A 27,459-nucleotide genomic window follows, 5' to 3' on the forward strand; every position below is an offset into this window, starting at 1 on the left:
ACTTCTGCTTCTCATACATTTACCATTAAACATTTCCTTTATCCTAAAGATGTCCCCAGCTCCCTAAACCTAGGCTGTTTTCCTCAGTATAATCCCTCTCGTGAAACACAAATATAATGCAAGGATTAGCATTCACAAAGTGAGTAAGAACCATTTTAGAGAAACAACTGCCCTCAATCTTGCCTGAAATGTCTTCTTTCCTCTTTGTTTCCTTCAAACAGGTAAACCAACACCAACACCTGATAAAGCAGAAGACGAAACAGAAAGATCCCCTGGTGGTGAAGAGAAGCCAACAGCAACCACGACGGAAAACCCTCAGGAAGAAAGGCCCCAGGTTAGAACTACAATGGATCCAGCTGAATCCAAGGGAATAACTGTGCCTTTGCCCTCTGATGATGAAACAACTACCCCTGCAAACTCTTCAGGCATCATTCCCCTGGTCAATGATGGTTTCCAACATGAAAAAGAAAAAGGTGAAAACATTTCTGATAACTCTACAACTGAAATTGATTTAAAACCTGGGTTTGAGAACAGGACTGATGCAGCTTCTTCTGGTAACACCACGGGTGTAGCTCGGAGCTCTGAAGAAAATGTGGATAACGGATATAGCCCCGACAATTCCACAATGGAACCTGACCCAGAGAGTGAGGCTAAGCACGACTCTGTCAATTCCACCAAAAGTATTGACTCAAACATAAATGATAATACTCAGGTGGAGTCTACGGATGACAATAATAGAACCACTACTCCAGTCAGCTCTGACAATTCTAGAGAGGATGCTGTTCAGTCAACCACCCCTGCCATTACCACAGAGGATCCAGAAGATGTCCCTTTAGGTGGGGGAGATGATAGCACCCTGAAGGAAAAAGATACAGATACTCAGTTCAGTACTACAGTGAGTACACCTAGAACAAAAGCAGCTGAAGGTGCAGATGACTGGGACCTCACTCATTCAGTTTTGTTTCTGGACGATGAAACGACTCCAGTGTTTACGTCTTTAAGTCCTGGAGGAGACCCCGAGGCAAACGATGTCACTCCCTCAGCTGACTCACTTAGTGAAAACCCTTTTGATACAGGGACAGAGTCATCAGGAGGGAAGTTAATGGAGACTCCAAAAACCACTGCAAGAACCAATCCATCCAAAACACATGGAAGTAAGTTTTCTCTGTTTCTGTTTTTTTGCCAGCCTTTAATTATAGAAATATACTGTACACACATATAGAAGACAAAGTAATATGCAACAGTATACTGTAGAAGACTTCACTACTAAATTTACTTACAAGATTTTCTCTATGTTGGTATTTGTGATCAGAGAACTAAAAGTATTTTATTTTATATTTTCACTAAAGCTAGCCAGTAGTGGAATACCTTAAATTAATTGGGTATGCTTTTTAAAAAAGAACAGTGTCATAGGAATTAACATAATCAACTTATCACTTTCAATACCTGCTTATCCAATTCATGGCCAGAGTGGTCTGTCACCTATCCTTGAAGCATTACAGTATATGCAAAGTGGGACACACCTTGCACAGGACATGAGTCCTTCACAGGGCACACACACACCCAGGCCATCCTAGGAATTGAACCCAGGGCCCCAGTGCTGGAAGGCAGCCATATCAACCATTGGGGCACTGTGCTGCCCGTAGGTGTTTTGTGCCATATTATTTCATGGGTGGGGAATTACTAATTTCCATTGGTTTGCTTGCTGCTGTTGTGAAAGATACATTAATCTTTTACAATACTGCTCCACTGTTGGGAACATTGTCTTTGCAAAGCAGAGTTACATGTTACTTACGTGCTCAATTACTTTTAATTTTAAGTGTACAACTTTAAGTGAGGTATATTATTATAAAAATAACTCAGTTATATACAGTAGATCTTGACAGTGAGCATACTGTAGCTGCACATCAGAGCAATCTTTCAAGGCTCAACCTGTAAAGTCATTCCATAATCCAGGCATTATGGATTTGGGCCCATACCATGTTACTGCTCATGTGACTGGACTATCCCAAATGGCGACACACAATTGGCCTAACACTGCTGAGGGTAGGGCGGGCTTAGTCAAACGGGCAGTTGTGGGTGGGCCTCTTCTCCAGTTGGCACTGGGCCTGCTGGTATTGGGGCCCTCACGAGTTCAGATGTGTTTAAAGGTTGAGTGGCTCTATGAAGGGCAGATTGAGGAGTCTCCATGTGTGGCTGCAGGGTTTGGAGATAAAACATCCAGTTTGGTTTTATAAATCAGGTGGGTTTATAACAAAAAGCAATAATTGCAATGCTTAAAATAAATCCCCATCACTCATGTCTTTCATTTCAGAGTTACAGGCTGCTACAGTTTGCCTTATAAACCTAGTTGGTATCAGCCATTGGTGATTTCCTCTGATTCTTTTACAGCAATCATGAATTTTATTTTGGACTATGACATTATTACTATACAATTACTATATACTCTATGACAACGATAAAAAAGTAAAAGCAGCACATTTTAAAAATCCAAGGAAGTAACTCACTCAAAAGGAATTCAGAATTTGATCAAATAAGTATAAAACCGTTAAATTTCTTTCCCCGAGAGAGGTTGAGAGGTTTAACATTTGAAAAACAGATTTTACCAATGAGCACCCAGGTTAAAATAATCTGATTCACCTTTTAGCAAAGGATAAAAACCTCTCTGTGAATACTCACATTTGACTTTATTTTGTTGTTACTAATAAACTTTAGAAGCATTTTAACTGGACATTTCCTTTGATTATAGAATTGCAAAAATGGCAAACTCATTACATGGGAAAACCAAAATTCTATAATTTCTGTATTCAGCAGTGAATTGATTAATCCCGTTCTTCACTCTGTTCAAAAGAAGGTGGCACAATATGATAGTTGTTAGACTGGAAGCTTTTATTAAGCTGAAATTTATTTCCAACATGCTGGTGAGGTTTATTGAAGTCCCCAATTTGTGTGGGTCCTGGGACGGACTGGTCTCCTATCTAGTGAGAAGTTCTGTCTTGTGCTTCCAGGACTTTTACCTTAAATAAATGGTTTCCTGGTAATGGGAAGGAAGCTTCTGAAAGATGCAACCAACAACCAGAAAACAACAAAAAGATCTTGTACAGTACTTCAACCAGGGGCAATAAGCAAGGGCCAGATGAACAAATTAAGTGAAGTATTTAATTATTTGTGATAGTTATAAAATGACAGGATGGTTCACTAGAAAATAGTCAGAGCTGTTTTGTAGATTACAAAAAAAGCTTTGTAGTTTAATTAGTAGTTCAATTAATTAAATTCTGTAGGGTACAGTACATACTGTACTGTAGGTTCTCTTTTCTATAAACTGACATGGCTCTATATGGTACTGTATACAGTTTATGATATCGATTATATACATTGATGGACAATGTGCATAGTGACAGGATTCTTCCTAGTTTAGTTTAAAAATTGATAAATTAATATTGTTTTACTTGCCAAGGTGAAACTGATTGGGTTGTTCATAAATTCTCTAAAAGCTCTTATTTCAGAGTTACATGTTACTGGACATGGAAAATAGACCAATGCGATATTTTAAGAGTTTGAAAAGCCTTTTTGTCAGTCCTGTGCTATAGTGCAGCCAGACCTAGTTCTAGTTTAGTGAAGCAGTGATGTCAATTTTATTTCAGTTTCTTTTCACAGAAGCACAAAGAGAAGATGTGACAGGAAGTGAAAAACAGAGAAGTGACTCAAACTGAAATACAGATGTACCTTTAAGGTTCACACATGAAGTGTTACCATTAAAAACAAAGGATAACTTTTTGTTTCCTGGTATTTTCTAATGGTGATAAACAAAATGAAAAGCTCAGAGTTGTTATGGCCTGTTGGAAGTTTCTACATTTTATTCTGGGAAATTGTTAGATATCACAAATCCCACAAATATTATTTCAAATTAATGAGTTCATGTATTGGTTAATGTGACTGGCCTGCTCCTTGTTTTCTTTTATTCAAACACAAAAATGATTGTGCTTCAAAGATTCTTTAATATTTAATGAAGTGAAGTGGTTTGAGTAATGAACTGTTATAGATTTGTAGGGAAAATGTTTGGTAGTTTAATGAATACTCAAGGTGGAACAATAAACAGAAGACATCAGACACTGATGTGAACAAAGTCACTTCTGACTCCCTTCAGTAATTTACTATCTTAATATTAACATGATGTTTAGATGCTGGCTGAAAACACAGAATCATATTAGAAGTGCTGCAGACACCACAAGCTGCAACACACGTCAGGCACACAATAACCTCAATTACAGTTACCTCAGATACACAATACTGTATCTTTGTGGTTAAACTGTACAATAATCTGATTAAAAAAATAACCAGAGTACAGTATGTTGCATAAGGAAGTTACTGTGGTGTTTCAAGTAACCAGAATGGGTCAACCAATCTGTCTTTTCTCTAAGCTGTGCCAGGCTGTAATCTTTATCCTTTTTCTAAAAATGTTTCCTGAGATACAGTACGAAAGAAGGTTTCAACTATACACGCTATCACTCAAAGTGGCAAAATAGCTAATAACAATTGGTGCCCTCATATCCTTTGTTTAATATAATGTTATTGAACACTTTACCGTTGCTAATGTATAGTAGTTCAAAGATAAGGGCGGTGATTAACAGCTAATTATATACCACAAGCCACAAAGATTTTTTGAAAGTCTGAGTCACATTAGATACTGTACCACAGTTTAGTTTATAGTCTGGTTCCTATGGATATGGCTTATTTTCATGTGATCTTAGAAAACTACTCTTGAGTGTTTTGTCACACTTTGCACTACAATACCTTAAATGAACAGTAAATCAATCATGTTTTTGCAATAGTCCAGTGTCTAGATTGCCTGGATGAAGGTGATTGTTGGGTTACACAAACAGGGCAAGCAAAGGGCCTCATAAGTGTCTCAACCAGTAAAGGTACAGGCTTGATCACAGGTTTGATACCTTGTCACATTATTGATCAATGGTAATTCAACACATTCATCCACCCAAATGATGGTTACACATTTCAGTGTATTTACAACAAAAATCATTAATGAAGAATAACATCCAAGAATCATAGGCTTTGTGACTGGTCTCCTGAATACCGTATGAGGAGGCTTGAACCCCCATTCAGAGGGGGGGGGGAGGTAACATCTTGAACTTAGGGTTAGCTATGAGGTGGAGGAGAGACTGTATGCATGAAAGAAAAATTGCAAAAAGAAGTGTGTGGTATAGCAAACTTCAGCTATAAGTTCTTCTTTGTCATTATCCCTCCTGAACTTCAGTTAAGAGCTCCCATTTGATTCCAAATTAAAAAACTAAAAAAGAACCCCAGCCTGCCAAAGCTCTAAGATAAAAGAAACACAGCTGGTTAACCTTTCAACAGCTGTTTGCAGCTGCAGAGTGATATAACATCCTACCACCAGACGAGGTATCAGCACTGCCTAGAACAGGGTTAGTGTTCACAGAGGCCAAATCTGCATCAACTCTGTGATGTTTTCATTTTGTCAATGCATCATATTTCATATTTCATACTGAAACCTTTCCATGAATCCATGAATCTTTGTTTTGTTTTTGAGTGTCACATTTTTTTGGCACATCAGTTAATTTTTCAGGCCTATACAGTATATAAAGCTATATGTAATGTAAATGCACATGTTGTGTCTGATAGAAGGTGGTTGCAATGCAAGCACTGAAATATGAAGTAACAATGATTACACTGAAATACCAGAGGGCTTGACAGATAATGAGACATTTGCTGGCGTCTAGCTGGTTGGTAACTATTTAATAAAGAAACTCCACACCAGATCTCTGGTCCAATTAAATCTGAACTGAAGCCCCGCAGGCCAGCATGAACTCCAAAGCTGTCACTTGATTCAGACCTGAGACTGAATCACTGAAACAGTCATAACTTTGTATGATGAAAACATTGTCACTGGGCTCCACTGGGAATTCCCAGGAGTCCGATGAGGTCTGCAGGGTGTCTGTCGATGTTCCCAGGCAAATCACACTTGGCTGCTGGGCAACACCGTAAACACTGCTTACTGTATTTTACAGAGAAATATCATTTCCTCCTCACAGAATTGCAGTATTTCAGATACAGAAACCACGCAGCATCGATGATAAGTGGTTTCTTCTCAATTTCAGTTTAAACCTGCAGAGACACCCTCCACTCACACTTCGTACAAATTCACTATTGCATTTGCGAGGAGATGGTTAATGTTTAACCTTTTCTGTGTTTTATTTTCTTGAAATAGAGAGAAAAACACATTTCAAAATGCAATCACCAAAAATAACTAAAGCAAAAAGCACAAGAGAACAGTTTCCTTATTTAGAGCATAACTTCCACTGGTATCGGAACTAAAGCGTCTCAGCTATGGCTGTTTTATCGGTTTGTGACACAGCTGAAATTCCATGAGATATACTGTATACTGTGTCATCACAGGGCACACGGGCTCAAACAAAGACACAGACGCAACTCATGCCTAGAGCCAGTTTTCCCAGAAGCTCAATTGTTCTATGTCCAAAACCAAACTCCCACAGTCGTGGGGAGAACATACAAACTCCATGTCCAGAATTGCACTCAGGGCCCCAGCACTACAAGGCAGCAATTCGAACCAATGTGCTACAGTGCTGCGCCCACTTTTAATTTCTTCTTCAAGCTCTTTTCTTTTAATTTCACCAAATGCAGGCCGTCGAATGATTATTCCTCAGACTGCAGCTCCGCCCGATACGGAAAGACACAAGGGCCATAAAGTGCCAGGTAAGTCACTGCCAAGGAACATTACAGCAGGGTTTAGAGAAACTATGATAGAAGTAATGATGGAAGAAGTAATCTTCAAATATGGGCTTGTGAGACTGTTTTCATCTTATATAAAGCGACAGAACTTTTCCTAGTAACCGCTCCTAGTTTCTCAGAGTAATGAGCAGAATTGCTGGAATTGTCAAATTGCTTGACAAAGAAATAAAAACTAAATAAAAGAAAACAGACCGTTTTCCTTTTTAGATACAGTAGTATTTGTGAGAGCATGAAATTTATTTATCAGCAAGTAAATATCTCAGCTAAATGGAATTTTTATAGAGTGTAGAGTTTAAACAAAAAAACAACCACATCTTAAATAAAAATAAACATAAAATAAGAACAATCATAAGCTATAAAGAAAACTAAAAATAAAAACTTAATATTTTAATTGTATAATAATTAATATTATTTAATTTAGAATATTCCAAGATACTTAAGATACTTAAGATATGTGTAACTTTCCAAATACAGAAATACAGAAAGATTCTCAGAGACAAATACTGGTATACACATTAGAAATAAATGCATAGGATTATATTTGACAGCTTTGCCCTTTGACATTCAAAATGTTACCAGCTTAACTTCCTTTTCTTAATGGAAAAACCAGCTGAGTGATGTAATATCACATCCCCTTGCTTGCAGACTGGCTGATCATCCTGGCTGTGGTTGTAGCAGTGGTTGTTATTTTCCTTGTGTGCATTGCCATCGCCACCAGACACAGGTAAAACAAAGGAAAATGTACACCTTTCTAGAGCAAAGAGGTAACAAACTGATATTTTCAATTATTAAAGTTTCATTTACATCTTTTAATGTGTTCTTCTCATTTTGAAGCAATGCTGCAGCTACAGTATTACCCATAGCCTGTGGTAAACTTCTAATACCAACTATTACACCCTGAATCTGTCTGATCTGTCCTCTAAGAAAACAGCAGAGGAATGCTTGCTGATAATGTAATGCACCCATATGTAAATTATAATGATCAAACCTGTGTAATTTGTTAGAAATACTAGACAACACAACTCGATATTTAGAAAATAGATTTGGCTGTAACCATCTTGGCTGAAAGAGCAACAGCCTGACCATAAAGACAAGGCCAATAAACCTCCAAAAGATTTCCACAAGGTCAAATGAGAGAAGGAGCTGAAAGGATAACACTGGGAAGGCAGGAATGATGCAAAATGAGATGGACCTCACCTTTACTCACCCGTTTTGGATACATCCCCCATTTACTATGTATTGGGCAGAAGTAGTGTAGCTACAGATCAAAACTTGTCTGTTTTTAAAAGAAAACATGGTTTGTGGATAGTATCTTGAATCAGAAACAGGAAGAGATGAGTAGACAATGAAGGAGAGTAAGTGGGCTTTGAAAGACATGGTTGGGCGTTCTGGCTTTGAGGTTTTCCTAACCTGGAAAATTCATAACCATTCATAATGGCCAGATGTGTCTCCTCTCTCGTAAAGGTGGTGTGGGAAGAAGCAGAAGCTGGTGATTACGAGCAAACCAGGAAGGGATGGCAATGGGGCAGCAGGAAGCACAAAGGCTGATCGAGAGCAGGAGATGGTCCAGCTGATGAACAAGGAGAAGATTCAGGAGAACGGGGGCAATGCGGAGGAGTTCACCGTCATCGCCCTGGAAGACTCCCCTGAGAAATCCTAGATGGCATAAGATGCCTGTGGAGGGCCTGGGGACTGGAGCAGGGCAGGACTTGGCCTTCAGCTACAAGGCATCTGGGGGACGGGGAGGATCGGGTAGGGGGGCCACAAGAGCTCACCCAGTCTGCGGGTAAGAGACCAGGAAACAGACCCCAAGCTGGATGTCTGTGAGCGCGGACTGCAAGCCACAGGCTTGGACTTCTGAAACACATTGGGCACATTGCAAGAAAAATGATGTCTAAATTAACAAAAGGGTCACTGTCATTTGGTTTGTTACTTATCCAAACAATTTGGAGATTATTCTTTAAATCCAGGTTTGAATATGGTAAAGAATATATTTCACTATTTACTGGATTGTTTCCGAGACACATTTTATGCATTCTGAAAATCACATTTTCACTAAAAATACTCAAATAAGGTTTATATTTTAATCAAAAACATTTGAAAGTGACATTTACATTTTAAGTTAAAGTACATGTTAAAAAATTTAAAAGTTATTTTGTTGAGTAAGAGTTATGAATATTTATTTTCCTTATAAGATGGTTCATTATTTTGTTCATTGTTCTGCAAGACAATGGTCTCTAGTTCAGATTTTGTCTACTGTATTTTTGCCAAGAGAAAGAACCAACAAGATCTTTTTTTCCTGCAGGATAGAGATGGAACTTTGTTGAGTGGACAGTACTATTTACATAAAGTTTGAAGTACATAAGCAATTCTGAGGTTCATCAAAAGTGAAACATACAGAGACAATATAAGAATAAAATACAAATACAAAATAAGGTATGAAAAGCATCACAATCACTGGACGTCTGCTTCAGCAAACTTTCCTTTTTAAAAAAATGTGGTTGAAATGTTGTTCTATGAATAACACTTGAGTTTGGGCTGGATGGAAGCAGGTCAGTGAACTTACTGAAATTGTAACATCTGCAGAAACATGAAAGCACAAATCTTGAGAAATACCATCTACTTCTATCTGTTGCCAAAAACACAGTAATTAGTCATTGTGAGTGAGTGTTAGTTATTGTTTGGTACCATAGATACAATTCCACATCTTTAGGGGAAGTTCAGAAAGGGACTTTTGCAATTAATAGACAACAAGAAGTCTACAGTATGTATAGTTTTCATGTGGAACATAATTTTTAGCCATTATTTGTTGCCAAGGAGGCTATAAAACTGGAAGTAATACCTGAATGTCTTCTTACTGTATATCCCGATGTCTATATTGTATTTTAGTAAAGGGACATCTCTAAATAATATAGTGGTCATGCAAAACACCAGTGCTTTTTCCCTAGTTGGACTTCATTATTAATGTCTATTTAAATAGTTTAAATAATTTAATAAAGGGATATATTTGTTTTTACTTCTACCGTTTTATGACTAATGAGGTATCTTACAGTAGACTGAAAGATAGATGTAAGCTTTTCATATATCATATTTCATACAGTATATCCAAATCTGCAGGGATAGAGCAGAAATAAATAAGCCTTCTTTCTTAGCATTGCTTAGAAGAACAGTTAAACAGAATAGACACAACACCACTATTTTAGAATAAGATTAGTCAGTTCAGCATCACTGTTTCAATTGTGCTTAATCCATTGATTCTGCAATGATGATGGAACAACAACAACAGATACTTCACTCTCCAGGTTTTTAAATACATTAGTGGCCCAACCTGAATGTGTTGTGGGCCATACAGTACTCCTTCAAAGGCAGATTTGTTCTGTCAATGTCAGTTAAGGCTCTCTGAAAGCCATCTGATGGTTTAATCGTACGTTGTATTTAATTAGCTCTTAATAACTCTTACAATTAGTTAATATAATTTATCACAAACCAATGCAGTGCAATGCCTTGGGTGCAAAGAAACAGTGTAAGATAATCTTACAGAATTTTGCAGAAATTGGAAATGTTTTACCTACTTAACAATGGAAAGAAGAAAATTGCGTTTTGTTGTTAATTTTTAAATGTTTTTTTTGTGTGTCTTTACTGGCCTCTAATTAGTCCTTGTAATATTACTGATGACTAATTTTCTGTAGGAAATGTCAAGACATTTCAGTGCTTTTTGGGCAATTTGGTGTTTTAGGGTCTACAGTAAATTATGTTGCTCTTTTTTGTCCTTTTTGGGTTTATTTGAAAGCTGCAACTATACAGATTATTGTGTGCCTTTTATTTGTTTTTTGAATCAACCCCAGGGGTCTTGACTCAGAAATGGTATAGTAGTTCTAGACTTGAGATTTTACTAATTTAGGAGTAACATCTGCAGTATTTATTGTACTTAGTATTTACATGTTTGAGGAGCCGTATTCTGAGATTATTATTGAAAAGGGGACTGTACAGTAGGTCAGAAAAGACCAGGAAACCCCGATTTGAATAGATGATCTGACAAGAGAAACTCTTAGGTAGTGAGCGCAGTGAGAGGCAAAGAGCTGGTGTATATTCAAGAAGAAAAGAGGAATATGGGTTTGAATAGATATTATTATAGCTATTATTAGTAGTCCTGCTGAATCTGTGTGATTGTTTGAGGAGAGAAGATTGTTCAATTGTTGACATCTAAAGAGGTTGTCAACATGTGTGCAGGTGCCCTTGCGATTGGCATTGCTTGCCCTCTGCAGAACAAACTTCAGAAACAGTGTGCTGCGGAAGAGAGCAGGTACAGGTGGGGACGTCAGTCCCCAGACACTCCTCTTCAAAGCCAGGTTGTCTGCAACTGCCCAGAGACAGAAAGCCCTGCTGCCAAAGCCATTATACTGTATGTCTGTGTCATTTGTGTGGTTCGGGTTGGGGTGCTTTGGGATTTATTTGCTTGTTCCTATTGTTATTGTAATGTAGTTGGGTAAAAAGAAAGACAAAAAATTCCATCTTAAGAGATTTTAATATTGCTGTATAAATGCACTTTATGCTGTATTTTATAGCTAATGATGGTTTTGCTACTATATACTCATATGTGTAGAACAATTCTGTTGTAATTTTTATATGTACATTTCAGCTTTATTCTCAAAGCTTAAAAATTCATTTAAAACCATGAAAAGCGTTCGGACAAGTTTGACTGGTGCAAAACCACTGGTAACTGCTGCTCGCATCCCATCTCACTCCCAGAGATTAACCTAAGACACGGCTGACCCAATCATTGGCTTTTTATACATTTTACATTTCAGAGTTGACTTAAATGTCCAGTTAAAAATTCAATTAAGAAATATGTTGAAATAAGAAAAAGAGAGGGAGACTAAAACAAGATGTGGATAGGAAATCTCTGAATTAAACTGCAAAATTTCAGTCATCCTTTGCTATTCTTTAATGCATTTTCTTATTCCCCAAAAACAGAAGAATGGTCGCAAAAGCAGGACTTAATCAGACCTTTAGACACTCGATGTCTTCCAGTGTTTCCCAGCTCAGCTTTGAGTTACTAAACTGAATGCTTGATTGAATTAATACTTTGCTTCATTAAAAGAGAAGGGAGTTTCAACTTCACTATATAGTAAGACAAGGAACCTGTTCATATGTAGCTTTTTGCCAGGATCTGAAATTGATGAAAGGTCCAGTTAGATTAAATGTGGTCTGTCTATTCTTCAGGAACCTACTGATCTGATAAATCATCCACATTTCCAATAGCCTAGGATTAGCATTTGAGATTAGTGTTAAATCCAACAAGTTAGGATTGCTGTATGTTTCAGACCAGATACCTTTTCAGCCATTTAAGGTTCTGGTTAAACTTACTCAAAACGCAGTTGAAAGAACAGTCTGTTGTTAACCCTAGCATTAGAAGATCTGTGTCTGTTGTCTTAGCTTCCTGTCAGGCTCTTGATGAAGGTGATACAAATGATACAGTATCTGATTGTAGCTGTTACAGCACAATCAGTGCTTGTGTTGGGAGAATTTACATGTTGATCACAACTGAACAACTCTAGTTCTCAGTCCTAGAGCCCTAGTTTTCTGCGTACTTTTCAATTTAACATTGAGTAAGAAAACAGGTGCTTTAATTTCTTATCCCAAAAGGTAGCTAATAAAGATCAGAAGTGGAAGACAAACCACAGGACCCTGAAGTACAAGGACTAGACTTCTGCTTTGCTGATGTGGGTTACTTTAACTTCATCTACTCTACTTGTAAGTTTCTTATATTAGGTACTGCAAACTCAGGATTTACTATGGCTTAATGATTTTTAGCAACACTGTTCTGAATTAAGCTCTAGGAATAGATTCTATCCATTGTGTATTACAATTTATTTATTTATAATCTCCCATACAAATATTGCTTAATCAACATTCCATAAATAACACTCTTTAATTTGTAAAGAATTTGTTGATTTTTTTGTGGATGCAACTTTTAACATTTAAAATAAACAAAATTACACAAACTTTGGACTTGTTTTATATGTTTATATATTATTTATACACAGTACTTTGAGGTCTCTGAATGTCACGAACAAGAAAAAAACCTGCTCCGTGAGATGCAAGTGATGCAAAATGTCTATTTTACGGAAGACCTGTTGAAGTGAACCGATTTTCACCATAACGTGAGGATTAATGTTTGATGTGATTATTAAAAGGATAAAAATTACAGTTGAGCTGTGTGCAGAGGAAATAAACCATATGCAACCAAAAATAAAAAGGTGAAAGTTTAATTAACAATATGTGTAACATATCATGATAAATCAAACAATTTTAAACACCTGACTATATGTTTACACAAAATACAAACCATTCTCCCCCCATCCAATGATGTTAAGTTATATTATTAAATTCCAAATGATGTATACACATTTTTTACTGAATATTTTTAATCAAAACTTGAAGGCTTCAACTACAAAGTTTCATGGGTGACAGTTGAAGTCAAGTTAAATGTCAATTAAATGTCAAAAACTGCAAGGAAAAATCAAAAAGTAAAATATGTTGATTGCATAAGCATCCCCCACACACACACACCCCACACCCCACTTTATACCCCTCAATTTGTAGTGGAAGCACCTATGGCAGAAATTATAAGTCTCTACCAACTTTTCACAATAAAATGGTACAATCTATACCCATTATTCTTTTAAAAATTGATTTTTAGCACTGTTGAGTTAGTTAGGGAACATTAATGGACAGTAATTTTCAAACCTCAAGGACATTCACCTTTCTTCTTGTTAAGCTACTCCAGTGTAGCTTTGCCCTTGAGCTTTTAGTCATTGTCTTATTGAAATGTATATTTTATTTCCCCAGTTTTAGGTCTTTAACAGCCTGGTGTTAATTTTCCTAAGATTTACCTATACTTTGCTCTCAGTCTTGACAGGCACCCCAGTCCCTGGTAATGTAACATGATACTGCTACGATCATGCTTGATAGTAGGGAAGGTGTTGACTGAGTGATGCACTACCACAAATACATTTGTCACATGTTATAAGTATGACCTACAGTAAATGATTTTTGCAAACTCCATGCAGGATTTGAGATGGATTTGCCTCATTGTCATACAGGCAAGCTTTGTGAGGTGACTAGGATAGTGTTGATTCATGGATATTTTCTCCCCTCTTTTTCAAAGATACCATTGGCTTCACAGCAGTATCCCTTACCAGCCTCCTCCTTGCCTGGCTTGAGGGATGGAGCTGATCTAGGCAGTGTCTGGGTGGAACGATATACTGTCCACTTTTTCACGATTGACTTCACTTTTTCCAAGAAAATATTCAGTGGTTTTGTGAGATTTTTTATACTCTTCTGATCTGTGTCTTTCTTCAACTTTGTCCCCCAGGCGTTTCGAAAGTCCCTACATCCTCATTATTAAATCTTTGCTTGAAATCACTACCTGACAATGGGATCCTACAGAAACAGGCGCATTCATTCTCAGAGAAGATGAACTGCTGTTATTGCACACAGTGGCACTCAACTAAAGTGATGTCAGTAGCTTGTCAAAGCAATTTTTTTGTGCGTGAGCCAATTTAGGCTTTCGGTAACAAAGGGGATGAAATCAACATTTTTTAGGAAACTAGGAATAACACTTAAAACATGAGTGTATTGAAAGGTTTATTGAGTGTTTCAGCCACATTAAATTTGGCTTAATCAGCTTGGCTGAGGGCTAACTTCTTATCTACCAGATTATACTCAGATCACCATACCAATTTCTGCAGATCTGTATGAATCCAGATGAATCAATTGTAAGAGGAATCATTTAAGATAATTTAAGAGTTTCTTGATTTGAATAGTGGCTCAAGTGATAATCTATCCTAATCCATGGGGTGCAGTCATAGGATTCATTAAGAGTAATTTGACTGCATTTACTTCATAACTGCATACAAATGGTTTGGGTTTTTAGTGCAAATCAAGTTGGCTTTTTTTAGAACATGCCCAACAACTCACATTTCCTGGCACTACTGCATTGGAAATTTACGTTTTCGTTTGACAGACACTTTTACCCAAAGTAACTTACTTAAAGATAGAAACAGTCAAGGTAGCAAGCGTATAACAGTGGAATAAAATAATAATAAAACCACAAAAATAGACATAAAGCTATTATTACAGTAAAATATCTATCTTTATACAGTATGGGTAAAAATATAGATTTCTTTTTTGCTAAAAACTGTCAGCCAAATGAATGAGTAAAACTTAGTATCCAGTATACAGTAGGTTAAAGTGCTATCACGCCATCTGGAGGCTTTTATGACCAAATTAGTACCTAAAAGTCAGGCAGGCTGTCTTGTATCCAATGCAATTGACTGCCTTTTCCTCATTATACCCATCGATTCCTCCTGCCTACTGTCACCTCTGATGTTTGCCTTGTTTCAGGCAATCACGAGTTCATGCTGTCATTCTCTATACTGATGACAGACTGGATAGGCAATGTTTTTTGTCATTTTATTTCAGTGTACTGTCAGGGTCTAAAATCAATTGGCCCAAAATTATATTACTGCCTTTAAAATTTACAATATAGGACATTGACCTACCAATGATTTTATATTTTATTTTCAGATTTAATGTTCAGATGAACCTGAAAAGATAGACCAGGATATTATCTGAACCAGAATTTCCAATCCAGTGGTTACCAGAGACATTAGGGTGTTCATTGGTGAAAGGTTTAAACTAAAGGTCTTTAGAGGTTCCTGCTAAATTCTGTTATGTCTCTTCCCAATTTGTTCTGCACTATTTTTCCCTTTACTGTTGGTCCATAATGACTGCTGTGTGTCATACTGCTTCACTTCAGCAGTAGGTAATGCGAGTACCCTCTTAAATATAAAGAGCTTTGGCATGAAAAGCAGTATATATACTGTATATACACTGTACAGCCAATCAATCAATCAGGCCATTGCGTACGTTCAATCGAGAAGGTGAAACAGGCACATTTTTATATGGGTTTTAGTAGTTTCCAGATGTGGCTAAATTTTGTAGACAGGCTTTATTTTCTGTGTTCAATATTCTTAACACGAATGTGATGATTCCACTCTTCATCTTCCACTATAGCAGCAACAGCTGTGGTTGGTTTGTTTCACTAAAAGATGCTTGCACTTTGGGGGCAAAAACAGACCTCTTTGGGTGATCTGGTATTTATTGCATTGTACAAGTATCTTGGTTGTATGCCTGCATGTCTGGGGTCTTTAACGGGGAAAGTCTGGATTTTGTGCGGAGCTGAATATTGTTTTGTTTTATACTGGCTGTGTTTGGTTCTGAAAAATTAAAAATAATAAAATAATAAAAAATAAAAATAATTAAAATAGTTTGATCTTCTCCAGTGTTGTTTGTTACTCTAAAACAAAAAAAATATTCTATCATTCATAAAACAGAAGTAAAAGATTTTTTTGAAACAATAAATACACAAAAATTATAGCAGTCTTTTTCTGTTCTCTTCTGTGACTCAGTGTGTGACTGTGAAGAAAGATTATGGAAGAGCAGTGGTTGTTGCCATGGCACCCAAACATTGATGCATGATATTTCAGAGGGAATGGAAGAGTTATCTATATTAATCATAATACAAACTTATTAAATCTGGTGTTGAGGTTTACGTTAAAGAGTACTGGAACCAAACTTGGTGCTGCATAAAATAACTATTTGATTATTCCAGTGCTGTTTTCTGGGAGGGATTTAGGATGTAATCGACTGACTTGATTAACACTTGAAATTGAAAAATAGTATCTAGAGTTATTGATTAATCAGCCTTTATGTCTGAAGCGATGAAAGAAAGCATTTTACTTGGCAAGATAGAGAGGATTTGTTGCTTTTATTTGTGGCTCCTAAACAGCTGCAAAGCTCTTACTCATTCCATTATCTTTTGATTGCCATGATTGGAATAACTTGACAACAAAAGCACAAGAAAATCAATGTAGAGCCTCTAGCTAATCAATCACTTTTATCTCCACCTACTCAATTTGATAATCACTTCAGAACTAAGATTTCTACAGTATATAGATAGATCTACTAGGATCAAAGACCTCCAAATATTGGAGGCTGCTAATTTTTTTAAAGGGATCTTGACTTTGCCCAATGTTGTTTTATTTGGGGAACAAATAACATGAAAGCAGCAGTTCTCTCAGAAGCACAGCTGTGCCTTTATTCAGCATTCAGAGCACGTTATAGAGTCATGCAATCCTTGCTGTTGCTAGTGTTTACGTCACATAACCCTGGAAACCAAGGTACCTCTGTATGGAACAAAAAACAACAAAAACCAACAGAATATGAGATTAAATGTGTGAGCTAATTAAGAGGATGAAAGACTTTATTTCAGATTGGCAACTGCTTATCAGGTTATTGCAATTATAACCCTTAGAAACAGAATGCTTTATCTTTATTAAGTCTATCGTTTCTACTATAAACTAATTTTACTACATATTACAAGATGGATGACATGGGTGTCTTTCTTCTTTGCCCTGTTAAAAGTGGTAAAATTCAATTCAAAATACTTTAATCATCCCCAGGGGGCAATTGAAGATTGAATGAACATTGCACTGTGTGTTAATGTGGTCCTCATACCTGTATGTTGCACATATTTATACATGTAAATTTATAAATGTACATATAAATCTACTTCTATTTCATGTGAAGAATTTGTACAAAACGCTGCAGCATGTAACATTTAACATGGATGAAACTACTCTGCAAGGAATGCCTTATTATTTCCACCCCCAGAAGATCACTTGGATTTGTAAAGAATAATCTAAAAGATTCTTAACAGCAGAAAAGACTAAAATCTTTAAAACGACAAGTGATACGTGCATAATTTTAACAATATACTGCATGAAGAAAAATCAAAACTACAAATACGTTTTCAGACTTATCTGAATTTGAGTGTATCTGCAAAGGAGGATTTATTTTACGGTAGAGGATCGACACTGCTCCTGCTTGCTTATTAATGGCTCCCCTCTCTCTGCCATCATTGGATCTCTATGGCAAGGTGTGCGTACCCAATGTCTCCATGGCAACGGTTAGATTGGAAGAGAGGATGGGTGGAATTTCTTGTCTTCAGTGGGGGTGGGGAATCGGCCAAGGCCATTGTGAGCGCGTGTGTGTTCTGTATGTGCGTGTGCCTGGTAATCCTGATGCATGTACAGTATACAGTATGTGTCTTCACCGCTGTGCTAGAGAGCTCTGTAGGGACACTCTAGAACAAATGCTCTGATGGTGTTAAGCATACTAACACTGCAGTGAAGCAAGGTCTCTGTTTACTTATTAATATCACTACAGAGGTTCAGCAATCCTTCAGACGGTGCCCACAGGGGTCGAGGCAGAAACGTTCCCTGGGATGTTTTGGAAAACAAAGGGCTGAATAAATCTTGTGTCCTCCACAAAATCATGCCCTGTAGTTAAGTAAAAGCTCTCTCACACACCTACACACCTCTCATGGCCAAGCTTGTGTAAGATGGGGAAAACTATCTCTTTTCCTACCAGTTGTTTCTGCAACATCTGACAGACGCACTTAAGGGGTTTTCCTAGTTTGCGCCCTTATCAGCAACATTTTGTTGAGTGAAAGGACGCTTAACAGGCACGATGCTTAGCTCATGCAACGACTCTCTGTCTTCAAGGCAACCAAATACACAACCTCAAAGGGCAGATATGACAGGCAATGGCTGTGTGCATTCTATTGTAGCTCCAGGGCCTGTTTCCTATAGCTCATAGTCCCCTCACATATCCTTCACAAAAAGTGTTAGGAGGGTTACTTTGAAGATTTATTTTGTTAACCAATACTGATTGCTCTGCAAAAAATTCAGAATTGACAGATTTTAGGAATATTATTTTTCCTTTCTTAAAAAGCAGCCTTAGATATAAATGTAAATAACTGCCATATTTTAGGCAATACATATTGTTATACAGAAGAATGAAACTGATTTTATTCATAATACCTGTAGTTAAATGGTAATTAAAAACTCTCATGTTTATTTTATTCAAGAGTAGTCTTTGTTTTTAAGTATATTTTCTTTGCATGTTTAAACAAGTGAAATAAAAATGGAATTATTTAATATCTGAAGTTTATCTGGATCAAAGAAACTTAAATAGAGGGGTACTGCTTTTCAAATGCTTTACCTTTCATTTTGAAGTGCTGCTAATATGATCAGCCAAATGCCCACAAGACAGGGAGACTGAGTCTTCAGCACCACTGAGACGCCAGCACAGCTCCCTTCTGTCTCCATTTCCTCATGTGGGTCAGTGACTGAGCATCTGTCTCAGTGTTGCTGAGAGCATGTGTGTTCATTTCAGAGGCTGACCTTTGCCCCTTCCCTCGATCCACACTCTCTGGGAAAGGCAGCAAAATCCTAAACTAAGCTTTTCTTTTCTTCTTGTTGTGCTCCGTGTATAGTTTTGATATGTACTTTCACCCTAAACCCAGTGTTTTACTCTGCATTATTTGGAAATGTAAAAGAATGCTCCTTTTTCTGGCTGTGTTTCAGCAAGTTTTAAAAAGTGTACATACCTGGCAGACTCATTCTGGTTAGGATAAAAGTGCATCTCCTTCTTCTTGGTCTTTTATTGGTACTATGTGCCAGTTTCCTCTAGTGCCATTCTTTATACAGTAGGTTTATTTTTTCTTCTGAAAAAGAAACTTTCTTGCCTTCTCTGTTCTCTTCAAAGAGCTTTACTCTCTGTTTTGTGTTGTTTTCCTGCACCTGTCTGCTCAAGGTAATACTTCACTAGTTTTTCCTCCCTGCTTCTTTTCTTTCATGTTGGAGGCAGAGAAAGAAAACCCTGACAAGAGCAGGGAGCAGGGTGACTATGTGACTCCAGCTCTCAGAGAGCCAAGTATAACTGCTGTTCTAATGGACAAATATACCTGGCCCCTTGCACTCCCCTGCCTCTGGGCACTTATAGTATGTTCCTCTTCTCAGCTCATCTAGCTCTTTTTGATGAAAATTTCATCCAGCCATTTTGAAAAGATACCCAGATGTTTGGCCTCAACCTAATCCTCTATGAATCTCTAAATCCTCTATGAATTTCCTTCTGTTGTCCTTGGTTTGCGACTGGATGTAAAACAGTCCTCTGTGTTGACCTTCCAGCCATTGTTGAAGATTTTCTTCCAGAAACAGTAAGTGTAATAACCAAGGCCAGTGCATTTGCTTATTGTGGTAATCATGCATTGTTTGCACTTCCATCAAGCTGAAATGTGGCAGAGCTATCAGTTGGTGTAAAGACTCAGTCCTCCCTGTCTGGTCTGTGGCAACAGCCCATTGGTTGGTGGCAATTATATTTTTTTCTTCTGCACTCCTGAGACCAGAGTAATCTAAAGTTTATTATAGATGATTTAATTTATACATTTCAGAATTTCTTACAGTATACAAGGCTGCTTCATAGGGAAAATACTTTTTTTATTATAAGACTTGTCTAGGGCTTCATTTTAAGTGTGCTTATCTACAGTATATTACTTATGGATGGTTCTTAAATGTAAATTTAACATGACAATGTTAGTGTTAGGGTCAAAACAAAGTTATTTCCTGTGAGGAAATTATACTTGGTCATACTGCTGCATGCACATAAGCACCATGAAATAAAATAATAAAACAGGGGAAATTAACAGCAGGGAGACTACCAGAAATTTTCCTTGTCTTACAATTTCCTTATGTGGGCTCAACATCTTCCTAAAGTTAAACACGTTTGCTTTGCAAGTACTGTTAAAAAAAGGAAAAGGCACACTTCAAGTTGCAGCTCAGTATAAGAAACACCGAGGTAATGTAAACAGGTAAACTCAGCGGGATGCTGTCAAAACATTACTTAAAATGTTGCAGCAGCCAAAATACACCTTTAACACAGTGCTTGTTGAATGTTCACATCAGCCTGGGATTTTTATCATTCTGACATATTCATAACGTGTACAAAACATCCCCTAGTAATTTTGTCTGGAAACAGGCAGAACAAAAAAGTCTTACTGTAGCTACAACATTATATCCATACTACAAATAACCAATCTGTAAAATATTTGTCTAACATAAAAAGCATAGCACACCAAGCAAAATTTGGAAATGTTTTACAGCACTTTATATTAGCTGGGAGTAATTTCAGTATGCTTATAAATTATCACTATAATAATTATCATCAATACTTGAAAAATAACTTTAGGAATACTTTAAAACTAGTTAATTATTTTATATACAGTATAGGGAACAGGACCCATTTCATCCAGCTGACATGTGGCCATAAACCATTACGTACCAGCAAGGGAGCCAAACCCACCAGTACTGCACTTGAATTGCATGCTTGTTTCAAAATATGAAAAAAACAAATAGTCCTGCAGTGAAAATGGTAAATCTCACATCTCAAAGATAAAAAAAAATATTTCCAGCATGCATGCAAATAAAAACAATGTGCTTCAGGGGACTAACACATTCTATGATATTGTACATTAACCTGTGAATGAAACATTTTTTCTAGTTCATTATTCTTCCTCATTTTATTTTGCAAATCTTTTTGGCATCATACCACTGCATTTGAAGCATTCTAATAAAGTGATACGTGCAAACTTCAGACATTTATTTTCGCCAAATATTGTTGAAATCTTTTTGCACTGGTTGTATAAACTAAAAAAGCAAGACAAAATAAAAGTGAAGACACAAAAAATGACTGATAGACTTATCAAATTTTCACAAATCACCTGTTATTTGTTGAAGTCTAATCTTTTTTCAAACAAATCATCATGGCTTCATGTGACGCATAGAACTTTTACTTAAACGTAATCACAATACAGAGTTTACACATTTCACATTTTTCAATGGCTATTTCTTGGTCTCATTTTTGTCCACTAGGGTGTGCTGAAAATCTGATGAGTACAGTGCCTACAGAAAGTCTATACACACTTTCCAAAAGTAAAACATTTTGTAGCCTTACAGCCTGAAATCAAGGCATATCAAATCAGAATTTATTTTCCCTTTATTTATACACTGTAACACCCAACATCCAAATCAAATCAAATGCTCAAACATTCTGAAAATTAATTAGAAATCAAACCCTTGAGAAATGGGTTGGACAAGTGTACACACCCAGTTAATACTTGGTAGAACCACTTTATGCTTTACAACCATTTTGAATAACAGCCATAGCTGTTTGGATAAGTCTGTATGAACCTGGCACAACTAGATTTGGCAATGTTTTCCCCATGTTGTCTCCACCATGCTTTGCAGTAGGTGGGCGATGTTACATTTGGCAAAAACCCAATACAACACACTTTACATTTAGACCAAAAGCTTCTATCTTGGTTTCTTCAGACCAAAAAAAATTATCACATGGCTTCAGAATTTCCAGTGTCATTTTGCATACCTCTAACTCGACTCACTGTGGGCTTTTTTGAGAAGTGACTTTCTTATTGCCACTCTCCCATACAGCCCAGACCTGTGGAGGGCTGGGGATATTGTTGTGACATGTACACTGGCCAGCTTTTGACATAAAGGCCTTCAAGTCTTTCAAAGTGACCACTGGATCATAGGTGGACTCTCTGATCAGTCTGCTTTTTGCATCTATTTTAGAGGGATGACCTGATCTAGGCAAGGCCTTCCACATATTGATGGTGGTTTTGACTGTTCCAAAGGATATTTAAGGCCCTTAGAATATTTGTATATCCATCTCTTTCTCTGTCCCTTTCCTTTCTTTATCCTGGAGGTCTTTCATGACCTCCTTTTTACCCATAGTTGACTTGAGATGCACTACATATCAGAATAAAATTAGCAGTTCTCTTCTGCTATCATCTGAATTACAACAACTGGTTACATGAGATCTCATTTACAACTGCAGTTACTAAGGTACACTTATCCAACTTACTTTTCTAGGTTTAATTTTTAATTTCTTTTAATATAATGTTTGACCATTAGTTTTTCGCTTGTAGGTTGTATGTTACAATGTGTAAAGATAAAATACATGTATTTAATGTGTCTTGATTTAAGGCTGTTAGGCCACAAAAGGTGTTATTTTGGAAAGGGTGTGCAGAATTTCTATAGGCACTGTACAGTACATCTTTCAGACTTTATCGGAACCTACCCAATGTCAAACAGTATGTGAGATATTCGTAAGACATTTTGTAAGATTAACATGAATTATGGCTAAACAGTATGTAAGACATTAATTCAGAAGAATTCATGAATGTTCTTGTCTGTGTTAATTCATAAACAGTTGTTTTATTGCAGACAAAAACTGTATTGCAACTAAAATTCAATCATTTAACATTAAGGGTCTTTTCATTCCCATATGGAACCATGTCTGGTATAATTAATCAAAATTTTATCTTCTTATTCCAAGGGTGGGTTTAATACAATACATGTATAACTAGAGTAATCCTTTAATGTTTCTTATAACCCAAACCCTACACTGGCCTGAAATGCTCGGTCATTTCAATAGCATTTTTTCACCATTTCTCAGCTGACTGAAAAGTTGCCTAAAGGAGACGCATTATTTAAATCAAATTCTAAGAGATTTTTTCCCAATGGTTGTGATTGTTTTAGACTCATACTTTTTGGTTTGAGGAACATTTTTAAATCAGATGACTGGAGCGGTTCAGAGACACATTGCAGGATTGCACTGTTGAAACCCCAGCTAGGTTTAGTGTTAGTATTGCCAGACTACTTAGACAGTTTTTACACTCGGTGCTGGATTTTGAGTCACAAGGGTACTTTAGGACAAGTGATAATCGGGTCCTATCTGAAAGTTTTTTCCCCCGGAGACTTTTGGATGCCTTACTTATATATTGCAGTGTTCAGGAATTAAATTCCAAAACGGAGTCAGATCAAAAGTTGTGAGGAAACCTGTTCTACTGAAGGCCATGAATTTCCAAGAGCTTTTATTAATGGTGTTGATTGTTTTAGACTCATACATTTTGGTTTGAGGAACATTTTCAAATCTCATACCTATAGGGCTTCAGAGACAGATGGCACGAATGTTAGCATTTTCACACTGCTTAGACATTTTTTTTTTTTACACTCAGTGCTGGATTTTGGGTCCTAAGGGAACATTAGGACAAGTGATAATTTGCTCCTATCTGAATTCCCCACCCCCAACCCCCAGAGACTTTTGGCTGCCTTTGCTGTATATTGCAGCATTCAGGAATTGCATTCAAAAACTGAATAAGGTCAAAAGAAAACTGCTAAGGAAAAGCATCCCCACAGCATGATGTTGCTACCACCATACAGTACTTCACTATAGAAATAGTGTTTCTTAGGGCATTTGCAGTGTTAGTGCGACACATACTGTAGTACTTTGACTGTTGGCCCAAAAGCTCTCGGTCTCATCTTGCCAAAAAACCTTTTCTGAAATCTTAGCTGGATCACTCTTGCGCTGCCTGACAAGCTTCAGACAAATTTTGAGATGTCTGTTTTTTTTTTTGGATTAACAGCTTGTTTTTTCACCTTCTCATACAGCTCAGACTTCTTGATGGAGAGTAGCAGACTGCTGCTCCTTTAATCCACTCTCAGACACTGAATTCTGTAGGTTTTTCAAAGTAATTACTGGCCTCTCAGTGCCTTCCCCAACAAGTCTCCTTGTTTTGAGCATCAGACTTTTCTAGGCAGTGTCTGAGTGGTGTGATGCAGCTTCCACTCCTTGATTACTAAGCCAACGGTGCTCACTGGGGTATCCAAACACATTGATATTTTTTGTACTTTTTTCCTAATCCATACATTTTTAATCACTTGATCTCTAACTTAGAATACTCTATAGCCTTCACTTTTGTACCTTTCCTTTAGATTCACTGCCTGACCAATTTTCCACACCCACACTGGGGTTTTTATCCAGTAAATGTAAACAGGCTGAGGCCAATGGTAAGGCAATGATATCCTCGTTAGAGCTATCACTTCCACCTGTGTAAACCTAGAGTTCCCAGATGACGGGGGTTGGAATACTTATCCAAGCAGCATAGTTTTAGTTTTTTATTTTCTCTAAGATATCTGCTGATAAATAAATGTTGTCTTTAAAAAAATTCTGTTTGAGCATGTGAGTAAAAATGCTGATTTTAAAAAGATGTGTTAGTGTCTATTGTAATCCAGCAACATCTAAAAACTTTTAAAGGGTCTGAATACTTTTGCAAGGCACTGTGTTTGTAACTGTAGTCTGTTTTGGGTTTTTTAATTATTTTAATATCTGGGTTTTATAATTTTTTACATTCATCATTATTCCATTTCTCTCCTCCTACTGTATATAAACATGGGAAGTTTCTTTTCTTTCTCAACTTAAGGACTAATATTTGGTGCAACATTCTCTCTCTGTCTCTCTAGTCCTCTCTGTAATTAGCACGCACACCTGTTAAACATCAAAGGACAATAAAACCTGCAGAGCCTGAGGTTATCCTCTTCTGTCCTCTGCCCCTCCTTCTTCACTCCTGGACCAATAAAGCAGGATTGCTGCTGTGTCATGAATGGCCATTTTCTTTATGTATTCATGCAATGGCTAAGGAAGAGTCACTTCACACCTATTGAAGGTTCAGGTTCCATACAGGCATGAGCAAAGGACTTGTACAGTACATTACCTGGGGAGTGAGTGCACGTTAAATGATAAAGGTGTTTGCCCAGTTTTGAATTTAATCTAAATATTTTCAAATTTAATTTACCATTATATTGTAACCTAATACTTCTATTTTACTAGCATTTGCAAATTTACTAACTGAACCAAAATCTTGATAATTAATTTTAATTAGGAGGAACTGTGATCATAATGCAGATCCGTGTTAGACCACTAATTACAGTACATCACCCTAAATGGGAATTCACCTCTTATACTGTCTATACTCTTAGTTTTTTTTATAAATTAACATGTTCTTCATCCAAGCACATGTTTTCCTTAATTCCTACCACTGTAATTTGAGATTTAATGTTTTATGAGGATCTTTATCAAAAGTATTCTGAAAATCTAAATAGACTATGTCATATGCTAATTCTGTATCTATTACTTTTGTTCCAGATGCTTAACAAGACCAGCCTTTTCTAAATTCATGTTGACTATTCCCTAGTATCTGATTTCCATATACAGTACAGTAATTGTATGTATTTTTTTTAATCTAATTTACTATTTCATAGATTTGGGCGTCTGGATACCATTAATGCACATAACAATGCTACAATGTGTCGTCTAAAACTACTGGCAACACAAACTCTTTACAATAACCTTGGCCATGACCTTTGTGATATTTTTCAAACCAATTTTTTTTTTCTTTTAATACATTAAAGCAATCAAAAGTACAATATTCTGGACAATACCTGTACATGCTTCTGTGATACATTTCAAATAAGTGAAAGCAGAATAACTACTGTTACCCTGTATAGCACGATCTGCTCTTTGACAGAGTGGCCCTTTAATGTAGTTAATAACATCAGTCTATACTTTTATATATTTTCATTGTAGTTTATTTCAACAATTAAACCATAATTGTTTAAATGTAATCTTAAATTTCTCGGGAGCACATCTGGATTCTACTATTTTTTTTGTCATTATAACTACAATATGCCTGTATTTTAGAATGCATGTTTAATTGCACAGTTATTTGATGTGTATTTATTTATTTGATGGTGGTGGTGAAGGGGAGTCCCCATTACCTGTAAAGCGCTTTGAGTGGAGTGTCCAGAAAAGCGCTATATAAGTGTAAGCAATTATTTATTATTATTATTATTATTATTATTATTATTATTATTATGTGTATTTTGAATGGCAAATTGCAGGATAATTTCTTAATAGAGCCAAAGGTTTAGGTTTCAATGACAGGGTCAGGGAGCTTGTTGGACGAATGTCTGTGTAAAGATGTGCCATCTGTCCTCAATCCTGTGTCTTGTAATTTACTGTTGAGCCTGAAGAAGTCCATCTGAGTAACTTTGTCATGTGACTTCTGAGGAGTTTGAATACTTGAGTCAAGTCCACTTACAGTCTTGTTGCGCTCTGTTCACCAAAGCTTTTTTGTTTCCGACTACAGAGGATTAATGTGTGTTTTCTTACAGGCACTGTTTCTCAGTTTGGTGTACTGTACTTCACCGACAGGCTGCCAGCCAGGTGAGGGGGTTTTCCCTTCTTCCAGCTGGTGGCGCTGTTTTATTCGTGCTGCCAAAGGCCCGTGAGAAAGCGGAGCAGCGAGTTTCACCTGACTTGCAGCACAACAACATACTGCAGAAAGACGATGTTTTAAGGGAGTTGGTATTTCTCCCGATTTTGCAGTCCTCAGCTGATCATTGTGATTTTTTTCTTAAATAACCTAAATAGTTAAATCTCAACAATTAAAATGTGTGCACCCTTTTTTATTGTACTGCATGTATTGTCAGCCAACGAGAAGTCCCGTGTCTTCTAAAAGCGAAAATAAGGTTTGGAGTACGAGAGAGACCGGAAAGCACTTAAATTACTGTAACGGTTTTAAAAATGGCATCTGGGGGAAAAAAGCAAGTTTTGGACGAATACTAAAGCGGACTTTGCAGACAAGACCCAGATGTGTTGCACTCAGCTGGCGAAAAACGTACTCTTTTAATAAAGTTATGCTGCTCAGTTTATTTCAGTCTTCCGGAGACATGCACTTTCACACCGTTTGTGTTTATTCGCATAATTTTACACTTAAATGACCCCCCTCCCTACACACACACAAACATACAGTACACTGCACCCTGTCGGATTGTATAATTTTTT

At 36.9% G+C, this 27,459-nt stretch overlaps 1 protein-coding gene across 1 annotated transcript in view; it reads left to right on the forward strand.

Moving 5' to 3' along the window:
* cd44b (CD44 molecule (IN blood group) b) overlaps positions 1–12,791 on the forward strand; it is a 34,653-nt gene extending 21,862 nt beyond the window's left edge. The window contains exons 5-8 of the mRNA XM_088934708.1: positions 222–1,154; positions 6,679–6,750; positions 7,432–7,510; positions 8,251–12,791. Of these exons, the coding sequence (XP_088790834.1) occupies positions 222–1,154; positions 6,679–6,750; positions 7,432–7,510; positions 8,251–8,446 (1,280 nt within the window). The 3' untranslated portion in view covers positions 8,447–12,791. The remainder of the gene's footprint in view (positions 1–221; positions 1,155–6,678; positions 6,751–7,431; positions 7,511–8,250) is intronic.
* The last annotated feature ends 14,668 nt before the right edge of the window (positions 12,792–27,459 follow it).

Source organism: Atractosteus spatula, chromosome 16 (assembly GCF_055471065.1).
Source record: "Atractosteus spatula isolate fAtrSpa1 chromosome 16, fAtrSpa1.hap1, whole genome shotgun sequence".
NCBI lineage: Eukaryota > Metazoa > Chordata > Actinopteri > Semionotiformes > Lepisosteidae > Atractosteus > Atractosteus spatula.